General features: G+C 45.7%; 1 protein-coding gene across 1 annotated transcript; it reads right to left on the reverse strand.

Annotated features, from left to right (window-relative positions):
• Nucleotides 1-280: 280 nt before the first annotated feature.
• On the reverse strand, nt 281-14452 carry LOC310849179 (solute carrier family 2, facilitated glucose transporter member 5-like). The gene is made up of 13 exons (XM_083749244.1): nt 14341-14452; nt 13003-13105; nt 11532-11627; nt 10865-11016; nt 9357-9481; nt 8302-8454; nt 8075-8200; nt 6384-6571; nt 5924-6034; nt 5299-5400; nt 3827-3902; nt 3594-3721; nt 281-609 (listed from the first exon to the last, which is right to left on the reverse strand). The coding sequence occupies exons 2-13, from the start codon at nt 13090-13092 to the stop codon at nt 442-444; spliced, it is 1515 nt and encodes a 504-aa protein (XP_083605370.1). The 5' UTR covers nt 13093-13105; nt 14341-14452; the 3' UTR covers nt 281-441.
• Nucleotides 14453-16057: the final 1605 nt, after the last annotated feature.

Below are 16057 nucleotides of genomic sequence, written 5' to 3' on the forward strand. Positions count from 1 at the left end.
TATGTCCAATACTGCCTGCAAGGACTCGCAGCAGTTCTCTGGGTCTTCTGGTTAAAATCCTTCCCAGCTCCACCTGGAAGTTCTCAGGGTTCAACCTAGGACCTCTTTCCTGTAAACCCACTGAGCTACTGCCCATTCCCTGAGCTACTGCCCATCCCTATCTCCATATATTTTGACTCAGCCAAAACATTGAAAAGATGGCAGCTAATAAGATGTAGTGCTTTCTCAGTTTGTCCCTGTTTTCACAGGTAAGACTGAATGTAAAAATGAAGAAGACTGGTTTTTAGATCAGCAGGGAATCTTATATTATTACTACATTAGCTGAACTAAGGCAATTGGAGGATATCAATAAGAGCTTTCTTAGAATCGTTTGTTTGGAAATCCAAAAACAAAAACAAAAAAATCCCAACTAAATAACTGCATAGGGTGATTCTTGAGTTTCTAATCAACCACCGTGGCTGAGACCTTCTTGACTGACCGCAGCAACATGATTCTCTTGATATCCACAAAGGTCCTCTTCTTGGTTTCTGGGAGAAACTTCAAGATGAACAAAAAGGTGGCTAGGCAGATAGGGAAGTAAAGCAGAAAGCAGTAGGATCCAATTGACTTCTAGAGTTGGGAAGGAAATGGGGGAGGTTGGGTGGGGAGAGGGAGAGGGAGAGGGAGAGAGAGAGAGAGAGAGAGAGAGAGAGAGAGAGAGAGAGATGAGCATATCGCAGAAGCTTATTTACTTATCTATCATGCACATGGTGTATGTGTTTCTGTGTTTAGATCCTCATTCACACTCTGAAAGAGGGGAATGACGGTCAGTCTGGGGAAGCTTTAGGTTAGGCTACAGAATCAGTGTGAATTCTTCAACCCAGGCAATTTATGGACATCACGTTTTGATATGGAGTCTGGAGAAGTACAATATGCTGGTACTGACATGTCAAAAAAGCAATCCAGAGGTTAGACATGGCCCACCAATCACACAGCCTGAATTTAGATATTGCTATACCCTTCCATGACTGTGTTGTTGTTTAGTGTCCAACTCTTCGTCACCCCATGGACCAGAACATGCCAGGCCTCCCACAGTTTGGCCAAACTCATGTTCGTAGCTTCAAGAACACTGTCCAACCATCTCGTCCTCTGTTGTCCCCTTCTCCTTGTGCCCTCAATCTTTCCCAACATCAGGGTCTTTTCCAGGGAGTCTTCTCTTCTCAAGAGGTGGCCCAAGTATTGGAGCCTCAGCTTCAGGATCTGTCCTTCCAGTGAGCACTCAGGGCTGATTTCCTTCAGAATGGATACGTTTGATCTTCTTGCAGTCCATGGGACTCTCAAGAGTCTCCTCCAGCACCATAATTCAAAAGCATCAATTCTTTGGCGATCATCCTTCTTTATGGTCCAGCTCTCACTTCCATACATCACTACTGCAGAAGGCACCAAAACATGGGCACCTACACAGTAGCTCTGAGCCCCAGTCCACAATGCAATAGTTGGCATCCATTTGTCTCAGATGTGCCTTGGGGTGGGTAGGTGAGTGAAGCCAAACTGCTGGACAGTTACAGTGCCTGCTGTGGCTATAGAGACCAATATGGGAGAGGCATGTTTTGTTGCAGTTGGGGCAGATGAAGGAATCTGTTTGCACACTGACTTGTTAGCTTTGGTGCTTTATATGGCATCAAAAGAAAACAACCCAGAAATTTATAAACTGCTTCACAACTTAAAGCTTCTAGGGGCAAGCAAATGGGAGGGACGACAACCATATTACTTTATATTTGGGTGGATTTAGATTAGAGGGGGAGGTAATGGTGCTACATGTGGCTGGGATTAATTTACCAGTGCAAACCACTGGCCATCTGTTTTATGTTTCCAATCCAGGGTCAACCTGGGGACCAACTCCTCACCCCAATCTGTTCCTGAATACATTTGTGGTCAGGGCTAATGTTTAATTTGGGTTTTAAAAGCATTTCTAAACACAAAGTCAGGAGTTGGGTGCAGGAAGGAACCTTGTGTCTCCTTCCCCTCTCCCTACCAAGACCAGGGTGCCACCCCATCCCCGGTGTCATGGACTGGTTGAGCACAGAGGAATGGTGGGAGGAACAAGCTGAGGAAGTACCAAGGAAAGCTCAGAGCCCAGGGAGTGGTGGTGGGATGACAATGAGTGGTCACAGGGAGAAGGCTGGGAAGAGGAGATGCCAGAAGCTGAAGGGGTAGCAGGACTTGGTGAGCTGGGAGAGTCTGTGGCAGAGTGAAATCCAGAATCAAAGGCAGAAGCTGAAGCAGAGGAGGTGGAAGGTCAAGAGGCCAAGATGAGTTCGGCTGGTGAGGAGTCACAAGTGTCTCCTCCTTCTGCTGGGACAAGCTCCCCTCCTTCCTTTTCTCCCAGAACCAGAAGTGGCATGAAAAAGACAGAGGAGAGATTGGTTGCATACAGGAACAGTCTCAGATTGCTTGGAAAAAGCCCTAGAGAGGAAGGGACTTAAGACTGTTGTGGGGAAGAGGGGACTTTCAGCCTCGACAACTGGTTTTTGACAACAGTTGGTCCCTTACCTTTCCGACCCCGACCTGGCCACAGTGATCCATGTGATGGTCACCTCCAGGCTTGACTACTGTAATTCGCTCTACACAGGGCTGCCCTCGAAGCTGTCCCAGAAACTCCAGTGGGTGCAGAATGCTGCAGTGAGGCTCCTCACAGGGTCTCTGCCATGGGAGCATATTCACCCAGTGCTTTTCCAGCTGCACTGGCTCCCGGTGGAGTACAGGGTCAGATTTAAGGTGCCGGTTGTGACCTTTAAAGCCCTTCATGGCCTAGAACCCTCGTACCTATGGGACTGCCTCTCCTGGTATGCCCCACGGAGGACCTTAAGGTCCATACATAGCAACACCCTAGAGGTCCCGGGCCCTAAGGAAGTTAGATTAGCCTCAACCAGAGCTAGGGCCTTCTCAACACTGGCTCCGGCCTGGTGGAACGCTCTGTCTCATGAGACCAGGGCTTCTTGTTGTTGTTGTTGTTGTTGTTGTTGTTGTTGTTGTTCTTCTTCTTCTTCTTCTTCTTCTTCTTCTTCTTCTTCTTCTTCTTCTTCTTCTTCTTCTTCTTCTTCTTCTTTTTCTTCTTCTTCTTCTTCTTTTTTTCATGGAGTAAGACCACAGGGAATGAACTCTTCTGCTCATTAGGCCTGACATTCAACCAAGTCTGTAGTGTACTTGGTAATAATGAGTTAACTCCAACATGCACAGTGTGATTTATTGCTGGCTCACTTCTGACACCCAGATCCTAAAGGAAAGCTGCTTGCACAGTAGCACCAGCACCCACACCCAGCTGTTGAGCGTAAGGGGTCATGTGGGGAGGAGGAAGCATCCAGCAGTCATGCAGTTTCCCCCCACCCTGCCCGCCTCTCCTTCTTGCCTAATTCCCCACCCCCAACAGCCATGGATTGTTCTGGGCCATGCAACGTGACCTGCAGTGAACGGTGGCTGTCCGAACCTGACTCATCCAAAAACTGAGTCTCTCCAAATAGGCCCAATTTGTTTCAGGCCTCAGCCAAATCTGCTGCACAGCCCTAAAGCAAACCACAAACTCCCCATCAAAACTGACCATCAAAATCACTCACCTCTGTGTGATAAAAAAGCACTCCTGATATAAAGTTCATGAACCAGTGCACAAAGCCTGCAATCACAAAGCCTGAGGCCCGCGATGTCTGAAGGAACAGCTCCAATACAATTAGACACGGAGTTGAATCTTGGGAGAAAGGATTCAGAACATTGAATACAATGTTTTCACTGACTCAGTAATTTATCTTTCCTATTCATATCCTTTACATCCTCTATGGAGCTTGGTACTTACTTGGGCCAATGCACTGTGCAAGGAGAAATAGGAGAATAAAAACTGTGCTGAAATACGCCATCTCACTTATGGTGTCCTGTTAGGGAAAGTTGGGTATATGTCAGTTATGTATTACTAAAGTTGCTAACTACCATTTACATAGAGTAGGGGTAGCCAACATGGTGCCCTCCACAAGTTGCGAAGCCACAACTCCAGTCATCCCTGTCCATTTCACCATGCTGATTGAGGATGATGGGAGTTTGGGGTCTACCACACTGATTACCCCCTTGATCTTCAAGGATGTCCCTTCTTTACAATTTCCATGTCTTTTCCCACAGCACTGCTGGCCCACGGAATGCAGCAGGTGCCACAGAAAATCAAGAGCGAAGCCCCTGTGAGATCCCTTGTAATGGGGAAAATCAAAATGCATGATCCTGGGAGTTATTTTGGACTCACAGCTGTCCATGGAGGTGCAGGTTAATTCTATGTCCAGGTTGGCTGTCTACCAGCTCCATCTGGTATGCAGGCTGAGACCCTACCTGCCTGCGGGCTGTCTTGCCAGAGTGGTGCATACTCTAGTTATCTCCCGCTTGGACTACTGCAATGCGCTCTGCATGGGGCTACCTTTGAAGGTGACCTGGAAACTGCAATTAATCCAGAATGTGGCAGCTAGACTGGTGACTGGGAGTGGTTGCCACGACGGCATAACACCGGTCCTGAGAGATCTGCATTGGCTCCCAGTACGTTTCCGAGCACAATTCAAAGTGCTGGTGTTGACCTTTAAAGCCCTAAACGGCCTTGGTCCTGTATACCTGAAGGAGCATCTCCACCCCCAACATTCTGCCCGGACGCTGAGATGCAGCGCCGAGGGCCTTCTGGTGGTTCCCTCATTGTGAGAAGTGAGGTTACAGGGAACCAGACAGAGGGCCTTCTCAGTAGTGGCACCCGCCCTATGAAATGCCCTCCCTTCAGATGTGAAGGGAAAAAGTAGCTATCTTATCTTTAAAAGACATCTGAAGGCAGCCCTGTTTAGGGAAGTTTTAAATATTTAATGCTGTATTGTTTTTAACATTCGATTGGAAGCCGCCCAGAGTGGCTGGGGAAACTCATCCACATGGCCGGGGTATTATTACTATTATTATTATTACTTTTCCAGGAAAAATCTGCAATTCCTTATCACCCACGTCTTGAAGCTTTCACACACAAACCTACTGGATTTTAAATTTCAGAGTATGCATTGGACTTCCAACGAAGCTGAATATTGGAAGATTCAGGATGGGAAAAAAAGGAAGTCCTTCTTGCAGAACACAGTTGAACTATGGTACTCACTCCCCACAGTGATGGCCACAAGCTTGGATGGCTTTAAAAGGGGATTAGACTAGTTCGTGGAGGAGAAGGCTAACAATGGCTACCAGTTACTCTGTACATACTAAAGGGTAGGGTGCCCAGGTTCAAATGGCTATACAGATGCCCAAACTTTTTGAATTACCCACCTGCAATTCCACAGTAATTGCTAACAGAACACAGAGGATGCCACAGATGCCAAAGCCAGAGAGAAGCAGAATCTTCCGCCCCACAGAATCCACTAAAGACATCTAGAGAGAGAAAGAGGGAAAGAAGCAGTTCAAACACTTGCCTGGCTAAGGTTCATAAATCAATGTTTGCTCACTGTCCCCTCAGTGGCCACGGCTGCTCCTCTCTTTCGCTCCAGAAGAGCCTGCCACTGATGCTGCACCACAGTCCACTCAGCGCTTGGCCTCCTCCACCCCCTCAGTATTGGGGGGTGCTGAGCCCCCCTGATCAACAATATTGAGGGGGCTGAAGACAAGTCAGCCCTAAGGAGTTGGTGCCTATGGGTACCAGGAACTGCAGCTCCAAGAAGGATAATCTACAGCACCAATGGTTCCTTGGGGAGAAGCCATGTGCGTTAAATGTATGGTGATGAAACCTTAGAATCCAATAATTGTACAGTTGGGAGGGACCACAGGGATCATCTAGTCCGACCCTCTGCAATGCAAGAATCTTTGTGTGGCTTAAAACCACAACCCGGAGATTTTAGAGTCTCATGCTGTACCGAATGAGCTAAGATGAGAGAGAGAGGAGTCGGGAGATGCTTACCGAAAATATGTTTGCCAGGCAGAAACTCACAGTGGTAGCTATACTCATGAAGCGGACATTGTCTTTTCCCATATGTGTATACGTATAGGTTCTCTCTGAATAATAGTAAGTCTGAAATTAGACCAGAACATTCAGAGGTTTTAGCTCAAAGTAATTTGTTTATTTGTTTATTACATTTCTGTCCCACCCTCCCACCCAATGGAGTCCATGGCTGAGAACATCAAATGCTAAAAGAAGTACAATCAATTAAAACTGTAATGATTTAATTATTAAAAGTGCTGGGGTGCTTGATAGTTGCAGACCTGGAGAACAGAATATCAACCGAGTGCAGAGAATATGGCCATCTTCCTAGATATACAGCATGAATGACTGGTGTCATCGCCTGTGAACTTTGTGTTCAAAACAAGTCTTTGTTTCAGCTGACTCAACCTCAGAACACCTTGGCCTGCATCTCTCTTACCGCAATGACTCCAGTGAGATGCTGGGAAGCCATCAAGGTAATTACAGTGATGACTTGCCATCGCAGGCTTCTCTTCCAGAGCAATTTGGGCGTGTTCAAGGGCTTTTCTGCCTTCGCAGCAAAGAACTCCTCGCGGAGCTCGTCCAGCTCATCCTCCACATCTTCCCGTCCTCTCAACATCTGCAAGGCTAGGTGGGAGTAGAGGCAGAAAGGAGGTGACTTCCAAAATAAGCAAAGGGGTCAGTGGAAATGAAGTTTTTTAAACACCTAACTAAAGGCAGTGCAAAGCCCCTGTGTTAATCACAACATCAGGATAAAAGGAATGATACAATAATGACGGAGTGCTGAGATCCCATGGCAGGAGTAAGGAATCTCCAGCCTGTGGGTCACTCTTGCCCCATTGAGGTTCCCAGCTTAGCCAACGAAGTTATTTTGGGCAAGCTGTGCCCACCCACACCTACACCGAATGCCAAACAGGCAAGGGAGGGGCCTGACCAAAAGGGCAGGGCTTGACCAAAACTACTTTGTGCAGCTCACGAAATGCCCAACAGCCAGCTGGTTGTTGAGAGCCATTGATATGCTGGGTGTAGCGTTTGCCTCCTAGGTGGGTCATAAGGAAAGGGTTAAAATGAGTGTGATGTGATTGGCCAGTGGAAACTGATAGGGGGAGTTAGAGTGGGTGTTGTGTGAAAGTCAGTTGAGGGTTGGGAGTTGGAGAAGGAAGAGGGAGGATATAAGTCTGTGGGTTGGTCGAGTGGTGTGGTGAGAGGAACTGTTAGGACTGTTAGGTGGAGTCAGATAGATAGATGGGATAATCAGTTTGAAGTTGTTAGGAACTAATAGGACAGTTAAGGAACTAAAATTAAGAAACTGCCAAGACAAATTAACTGAAACCATAAGCTTGTTCATGCCTATAAAATAAACTTGATTATTTGTTAATGTTAACAACTGTCTGGACTCCGTGTGTACCTGTGAGAAACGGGTTGGTGGCAGCAAAGAAAGAAATTACAGTGGTGGCACAGGGTCAATAGACTGTCAAACGTCCAGGGACCCTGTGTGATCACCACACTGGGCAAAGCAGAGACCAAACGCTAAGCAGGATTGCTCCTCCTTTGTATCATCCGATGCAAAGGGGGAGTAATCTTGTTGAGTAGCAAACTCTCTGGTGCAGCTGCACTCAGCAGTAAGCAGGGTTTCCCTCTCCCCTGTTGAAAGTGGGTTTACTTACCACTGTGCTCAGGAGAGTGATTGGGTCTTTCTGCTACTCCACCTTTAAAAGATGGCTCCAGCAATCTTTAAAAAGGTAGGCGAAACACTTTCCCATGCTCAAATGGGAGATGTTGACCTGTGGGGGGGGGGCAACCCACCCATCAACCATGTGATGTCATCAGGATGTTATGGGATTGACAGGTAGCTTGCCCCATCCACATGTCAACATTGGCCCACTGGCCCCTGGAGCTGAAAAAGTTCCCTACCCTTGTCTGATGGGATAGGCAAATTTTCTTCAGGCTTTTGGAGTACCCCCCACTGTGTACACTGCCCACACCCAGTGGTCCCAGTACAGTTCAAAGTATTGTAAAGCTATCCACCATTCCTAATGGGATCCTAAATATGAGTTGCCTGGGAATGATCACAGGAGTTTTGCACGGTGTCCACTCCTAAAGGTCCCACTGCAATTGATAGTATTGTACCTTCTCTTGCACCATCTTCATCCTTCTTCTGAATGTATAAGTACCTAGGACTTTCAGGAATGAAGGGCAGTAGGAAGACCTGACACGCTGGCATGACCCCAGCAAAGCACATCAGAATCGGCCAACCTGTGCAAGAAGGGTATAACTGATGATATTGAGAACAATAAACCAATGGGGATTGTGCTTCTGATCTGCTATACAGCAGAGGGTGCTCTTCTCTAAATTACCTCTTTCATTCCCCAGGACTTCCCGAAGAGCCAGGGTCTGAGCCAACAAGACACCAATGGAAAAAAAGAAGTTGGCCGTCATGGTTATGCATCCTCGCAGCTCTACAGGCGATATCTCGCCAATGTATATGGGAACAGCACTGTAGATTATTCCTGGTTAGATGATAAATCAAGGGATAATTCATGATCTGCATGTAACATGATGTATATAAACATCTGATTATCTCCACGTTGAATAGGAGGCCCTAGTGGGAAGTAACAGGAATTGTTCAGCACCACAAAATGTTCCCCATGAAGGTATGCAAAATGGCAACCAGTTCTTTTTGATCTGCATGAGACATCACTGTGTTAAATAATGCAGAGACACAGCAGGTAACAGCATGTTATGGGAAAGCCATTTCCTCCTAGGAGGAGAGGGGGTTGCGGGCTAAACCCTCCTCCCACACACGCGGGGGCAGGATCTATGACCTTGCTATGGACTTCGGTTGGTCGCCGCAAGGGGCCTGGTAGAAATTTTTCCAAGTTGGCACACTTCAAGCCTTTTGGTTTCTTCGCCTACCTCGTAGCAAACGTCACAACTTCCTCGGTATTGGCGGTTAGGCATTGGCAGGGGTTAATTGTTATGCAAATGAACGGGGGGAAGGAAGCGCCATCACCTTCCCCAATGGAAAGGGTAGTCCGGTAGAGGACTCCGGGGGGGGCGTTGCCTTGTCCGAAACCTAGGGAGGTAAGGGCCTCCGGCACGCCCCCGAGCGGTGACACCCGTGGGATCCTAGTTGGCATACTTCAACAGGACTCCCACGGCTGGTGGACAACCCATCTCGGTCTCCATGCCGGGTAGACGATAGGAGGCAATGCCTAAGGCCAATACCTTTCAATTCTGTAATCAATAAAGTTGTGGCCTTTTTATGCCCATTAACCTTAAACAATGTGTCCAGTGTCTTCATTTCTCATGGGGGGAGGAGACTTGCCACGCAATGTGTTTAATAATAATAATAATAATAATAATAATAATAATAATAATAATAATCACTCAATCCAGTACCCTGACTCACCTGAGCATATTCCAGTCACCAAGCGTGCAACCATTTTGAATTCATATGTAGTTACCTCGTGTGTGCAACCCATGAGTACAGCAGAGAGAATGGACAAAACATTAGTAATAATCAAAGTACCTTTCCTGAAAAGACAAGGAAAGCAGAAAAGTTTGTGTGGGTTGGGAGTTGCTAGTGAAGATATGATACCACCAAAAGAGCAGCAGTAGGAAAGCAGCTATGGAATTGCAATAAGGCCTTCAGCTTTCTATGGATACTTAGTTCTGCGCTTTGCTAGTTATGGGTGGAGACCTGCAAGGCACTGACTGCCCTACTCTTAAGCACTTTAAAATGATCCAAGCCCTTTCTAGGATTTCAGCAGACATTGCTCACATGTTTCCATGAGGTCTAGTAAGTTGGCTTTTGCAACCCTGCTATGTTCCCGCGAGGGGTGCAGAGCTTGGGATCATTTACATGGAAGCTTGTGCTCTACCTCTGAGCTACCTTTCTAAAGGGTATATCATAAGGCCAGTTATTAGGTGCTACTGCAGAGATGTAGGTCTGCAGCAACTGTATTTCCTCACTTCCCCTGAAGCAGGCATAGGCAAACTCAGCCCTCCAGATGTTTTGGGACTACAACTCCCATCATCCCTGACCACTGGTCCTGTTAGCTAAGGATGATGGGTGTTGTAGTCCCAAAACATCTGGAGTGCTGAGTTAGTGTATGCCTGCCCTGAAGCTTACTGCTTGGTCCCTCTCCAAGGTGCTGATCCTGTCTTATCTTCCTTTCTTGTCTGCCTAGAACTTTGAAACTTTACTTAGCCCTGGTGGCTATATCCTCAACTATCTGAGTCACTATGGGGATCGCAGACCAGTTGATGGTGGTTACAAGTGTGGGGAGGCACCCAGAGCATGCTTTTTAAAGTGAGTAGAGAATGAGACTCTTAATCACAGGGTCGTGGGATTGAATTCCACATTGGGCCAAAGATTCCTGCAATGCAGGGGGTTGGTCTAGATGGTCCTTGTGATCCCTTCCAACTCTACAATTCTATGATTCTATTTCCATTCATCTTGCAGATTTATAACCACGTTGCGGCCAAAAGCTATCAAAGCCGCAGACGATAAAACAAAATACAAAAGATACTGCCTCAAGAATCTAAGAACAATAAGAAACATTTCAGGAGTTCTACAGGTAGTATTCCATTATAGAATTGGGTAACACTTCAGGGAAAGCTTTCTTAAGTTATTAGTAGCTGTCTTGTGGGCTTTCCATAGGCATCTGCAGACATTCCATGGGCACCTGTAGGCTATCGTGAGGACAAGATGCTGGAACTAGATGGCCTTTGGCCTGATCCAGCAGGGCCCGTCTTATGCTCTTCTTGTGACCTTCTCCCCCTTCATGGGCCATTTGGTATCTGTGGTGGTGAGCAATGCGACAGATCACGGCATGTAGGTCAGAAGCAACTCATTTCCCCTCACTTCTCACCAGCCTAGGGCATGCAGTTCATCAGTCATGATTCTGTCTATACCTGCCACATCTATCCTCCAGGACGCCAATCAGAAGTGCCCCAAATGTACCTCCCAGTGGATATAAAGCGATGGAGGAGGACATCAAGAATAACTTGATGTTGGGGTTCATCTTCGGGGGGAAAGTGGTTACGTTATAAAAGTCTTTTATGAGCTAGGAGAGAAGCACAGAAAAGTTGATGTTAGGACAGCACTACACATCACATGACAGCAGAATCTCAACGGTTGTGACCAGGGATAGGAGAGTCTGTCAATCTCTCTCAATTTCTCATTTGTCCCTTCTTAAATTCAGTCCTCTTCCGGTCCATATCAGTTTGTGATGTTTTTGAAGTCCTCATGAAAATTCAACCACCTTTAAGTGTGGATTTCTCTAAATTTACAAATGTTTATGCTATTTTGTCTCCCCCTCCCTCCCTTATAACACCAGAAATTGAGGAAATCCAATGGATCTAAATGTTGGAAGATTCAGGAGAGTCAAAAGAAAGCACTCCTTCAAGCAGCACAGTCACTGTTGATGGCACTGACAGTCACTAACTTGGACAAACTCATGTAGAATTAGACTGTCAGTGACTGCTAGCCACAATAGCTATGGCTTACCTCCACTTTCAGAGGCACAACAAATTACCCCTTAGGGAACACAGCCCACAAAATAAAAGAAGCCATTTGTACCACAGAAGGGGAGTAGATCAGCCAGATGTTGTAACCATAGGTTGCAGACAGGAGGCAGGCAGCAAACAACACCCAAAGAAGTGTTATTGACAAGTCCTACAGGAAGAAGTAGGAGATACTGTGATGAGACAGGGCAAAATACTTGCATTTCTTTCTTGTTTATTAGGTGTATTTACAACCAAGAAGCAGAAAGATAGAATAAAGACAGAGGTGCATTCAGTCCTCAAGGGAGGTACATTTGGTGGACATGCAGATATTCCTTGACAATTACAACTTTTGTGGAGATGTAACAATCCAAAATCATCATCATCATCATCCCAAGGGGTCTTTGATACTAAGAGGCCACTTGGAGTTCTGACGATACCAGGGATTTAAAGTAGGAGAAATCTGATTATGATTGCTTACTTATTTCCCTGAACAGTTTTCAACATTAGTAAAACACCAAATGCAAGATTAAAAACAAATAAATAAACAAATATTGACTATAAGCAACACAAATGCCAATCAGTATATAAAACCCTATCAAAGCCAGAACAAACTCAACAACAGAAAACCCATTTAAAATCTGCCTAAAACCAGACCTGGAAAAACAATTTAGTGAAGGAAATTAAATGTTAGCAAAATCACTTAAATAATGTAAATAAAACTTTTTTAAAAACTTGAAAAATAATACTGTAGTATAATGGGTTCGATTCAGACTTCTTGTTTAGTCATTTAGTCGTGTCCGACTCTTTGTGACCCCATGGACCAGTGCACGCCAGGCACTCCTGTCTTCCACTGCCTCCTGCAGTTTGGTCAGACTCATGTTTGTAGCTTCGAGAACACTGTCCAACCATCTCGTCCTCTGTCGTCCCCTTCTCCTTGTGCCCTCCATTTTCCCAGCATCAGGGTCTTTTCCAGGGAGTCTTCTCTTCTCATGAGGTGGCCAAAGTATTGGAGCCTCAGCTTCAGGATCTGTCCTTCCAGTGAGCACTCAGGGCTGATTTCCTTAAGAATGGAGAGGTTTGATCTTCTTGCAGTCCATGGGACTCTCAAGAGTCTTCTCCAGCACCATAATTCAAAAGCATCAATTCTTCAGCGATCATCCTTCTTTATGGTCCAGCTCTCACTTCCATACATCACTACTGGGAAAACCATAGCTTTTACTATACGGACCTTTGTTGGTAAGGTGATGTCTCTACTTTTTAAGATGTTGTCTAGATTTGCCATCGCCTTTCTCCCAAGGAGCAGGCGTCCTTTAATTTCGTGACTGCTGTCACCATCTGCAGTGATCGGATTCAGACTTAGTCATGCTTAAAGAAGACCCGTTGAAATGAGTCCAGTGGGACTACTTTCACCATGATTATTTCTGGACCCCACCCAATATATTATGAACCAAACTGTACTATTAGCTTATAAGTAATGCTGTATCTGAAACCTGGGAAACAATTACACAGAAACTTTGATTTTCAATGTGTTATAAACCCAGTACCTTGCATGCAGCCTCCAGCCTCACTCGTTTCTTGGGTTTTTTACTAGTTGGCGCCTCCTTTTTGTCCATGGTTTCCTGAGTAGAAGTCATAAAAAAGGCTCACCTGGGGGGAAATAAGATAGTGTTGTTGGTAGAAGGCGGCTGATCAGATGCATGCAGGAAGTCCCTAAGCAAGGTGTCAGGGAACTGACATCGGAGCCAGAGGTGGAGGCAAGGCTCCCAAGTGATGCCGGAGAAGGGCCCAGCAGGGAGAGAGGGAGCTCATCGGCTGGGGAAGGAAATCAGCGTAACACCAGGGATAAAGGGGGGCAGATGGGGGAATCTGCGAGGGGGCTCCAGGACTTCTCGCCGGAGACCAGTGGGGAGAGCACGGGTCCTCCACTACCCACACCCACCCTGGGCAGAAGACTTCAGCGCAGGGAGAGTAGGCGTAGACTTGCCGTCAAAGAACTTCTTTGCTGGAAGAAGTTCAAGAAACGCCCACTGACGGATTCTGCTAGCGACTGAAACAGCCACAAAGTGAAGGGCTGTCCAGCCAGGAAAAGGTTTAACCAGGCAACCTAGCCAGGAGTGGTGGCAACTTACGCACGAGCAACCCCATATAACCATTACACAAGGTATGGAGGCAAGGCAGTTATTTGTCTCTGTGATTGCCACCTTACAGCCTCTCTAGGGTCTTCCCAGCTAAGACAGAATACACTCCTTTGCTCAGCTGACTCACCCCCCCCCCTTTAAAGAGCTGCTGCCATGATACAGGGATTAATTATTGCCATGAGGCTCTCCCTTATCATCCAATTTCCAAATCTCCCTGGAGTCTCCCTAAAAGTAGTGTGGAATGAAATTTTCTAAGCATGAGGGCATCATGTTAGCTATTCAAATGGGGAGATTGGAAGGCAGGCAAAGACCACCACTGCAAGGCCTACTCAAACTGAATTTCCCCCTTTGGGGTGATCTACCATCAACTGCACTGTGTGAAGCATCCCGGTGTGTTTTCAGTACATAGATACCCTTTTCTGTGTCTTTACAATATGCAAATAAACATTAATTTTAAACTGCCCTTCTAGAACCTATATCCTGAATGCTGGGCTATAAATAATGGACCCAGAGTGATTCTGGGGCTCTCTTGATGCAACCTGGCTGAAGCCTGAATCATCTCCCCTGAATCAACCCAGTTCATCTTGGGATTTGACTGAATCCAGTGCACAGCCCTAATTTGGGCAACAGGATCAGCCAGATAACTGGGAAGTAATGAGATCTGCCTGGAAAAATCCCTTCAACCATGCAGAGGGTAGATCCCACAGGATGGAAGACGAATAGGCCAAGAGCACCCAGACTTACCATAGCTTTCTGTAACTTGTAAGTAGGGGGGAACTGAACCTAGCACAACTGTTCTGTAGAAATAAGGCATTTCAGAACCTCTAAGAGAATTCTGGGAGACAATCAAGGGAAGGGCATCAGAAGGTTCCAGGAAAAGCTGTTGACAGTTGGAAGGTGACACAATGCAATGATGGAATGCGGATTAGCTGCTGGTGTGGCAGAGCTGGAAGGTGACTGAGCTATGAATCAAGAAGTCCTCCTGCCATTATTGATTGAAGTGCAGAGTGTTTAAGGACCAGGACATTCACAGGGAAACCAAAATGCTTGTTTATAAAGCTATTGTAATACCAACGTTACTGTATGCATGTGAAACATGGACCACTTACAAACGCCATCTCCAACTTCTTGAAAGATTCCATCAACAGTGTCTCCAAAAAATAACTTGGGAAGACAGGTGAACTAATAGTATACTGGATGAAGCAAAGATCACCAGTGTTGAAGCAATGATTCGTCAACATCAACTTCGTTGGACTGGTCATGTTGTGTGGATGCCTGATGATTGTCTTCCAAAGCAACTACTCTATTCCAAACTTAAAAATGGAAAGCGTAATGCTGGTGGTCAACAAAAGAGGTTTAAAGACTGTCTCAAGGCAAATCTAAAAAAAATGTAGTATAAACGCAGACAACTGGGAAACACTGGCCTGCGAGCACTCCAATTGGAGAACAGCCTTTACCAAAGGTGTCATGGACTTTGAAGACATTCAAACTCAGGACACAAGGAAGAAATGTGCTAAGAGGAAGGCATGCTTGGCAAATCCACACCATGATCAACTACCACCTGGAAACTAATGTCCCCACTGTGGAAGGACGTGTGGATCCAGAATTGGCCTCCACAGTCACTTACGGACTCATTGTTAAAACCGTGTTTATGGAAGACAGTCTTACTCAGCTACGAGTGATCGCCAGAGAAGAAGACAATGACGACTTTATGGCCTTAGCCAAGCCACATAATCCCTTAACCTTCTTTTCCAACTGAAATTTTAAAGGTGTTTTAAATACTGATTTATTTTCATATAAACATTGAATGGGAGAGTTGGAAGGGTCCCAAAGGAGTATCTAACCCAACCTCCTGCAATGCAGTTAAAGAACCCCTGACATATTTTAATATGGATGCTGTTTTATTCTAAAAACATATCTGTACACAAGAATTGAGACTGACAAATTTTAGGCATTTTTGTATTCTTTCGCAACTCTTTTTTTTTGGGGGGGGCAGGGGGAAGGATGCAGAAAGGACTGGCCTACCTGCAAGCTATGGTGTATTCCCAATAAAGTCATTGTAAGTATACCAGGATCTTTCATCTTGTGCCATGCATGCCCATTCAGGGAGCAGGGAAATTCCAGTGGCCAGACTATAGTTTGATTTCAGTAATTATGGTTTATTGTTTCACTGTTTGCATATCTTCTCTGTTCTTATATTTGAATAAATATAACCCTTTTCATCACAGCTACAGTTTCTTGCATCTTCTTTAATAATTTGCTGGCAATGATTTACTAGGGATAAGTAACAAAATAACAGGACCTATCCTTGATAGATTGGGAGTGTTGGAATGTGTGGTTTCAGCCACCAGACACTTGTGAGAGATCAAAGGAAAATGAAGGAACCTTGGAGCAACCAATCTCCTTAAACATACACATACCCTTTCCTATACTGTGTCTTTTTTTCTTTTTTTAAAAAAAA

This window comes from Podarcis gaigeae (assembly GCF_964106915.1).
Source record: "Podarcis gaigeae genome assembly, chromosome: 7".
NCBI classification, from domain to species: domain Eukaryota; kingdom Metazoa; phylum Chordata; class Lepidosauria; order Squamata; family Lacertidae; genus Podarcis; species Podarcis gaigeae.

Bases quoted from the DNA above. Each gene is read 5' to 3' on its own strand.
- LOC310849179 (XM_083749244.1), bottom strand. From the start codon at position 13,092: ATGACTTCTACTCAGGAAACCATGGACAAAAAGGAGGCGCCAACTAGT. The intron at 6,035-6,383 runs GTAAGAGAGATG...GTCTAATTTCAG, and splicing joins ATCTCACTGGAGTCATTGCG to ACTTACTATTATTCAGAGAG. The intron at 5,401-5,923 runs GTAAGCATCTCC...TTCTCTCTCTAG, and splicing joins GCCTGGCAAACATATTTTCG to ATGTCTTTAGTGGATTCTGT.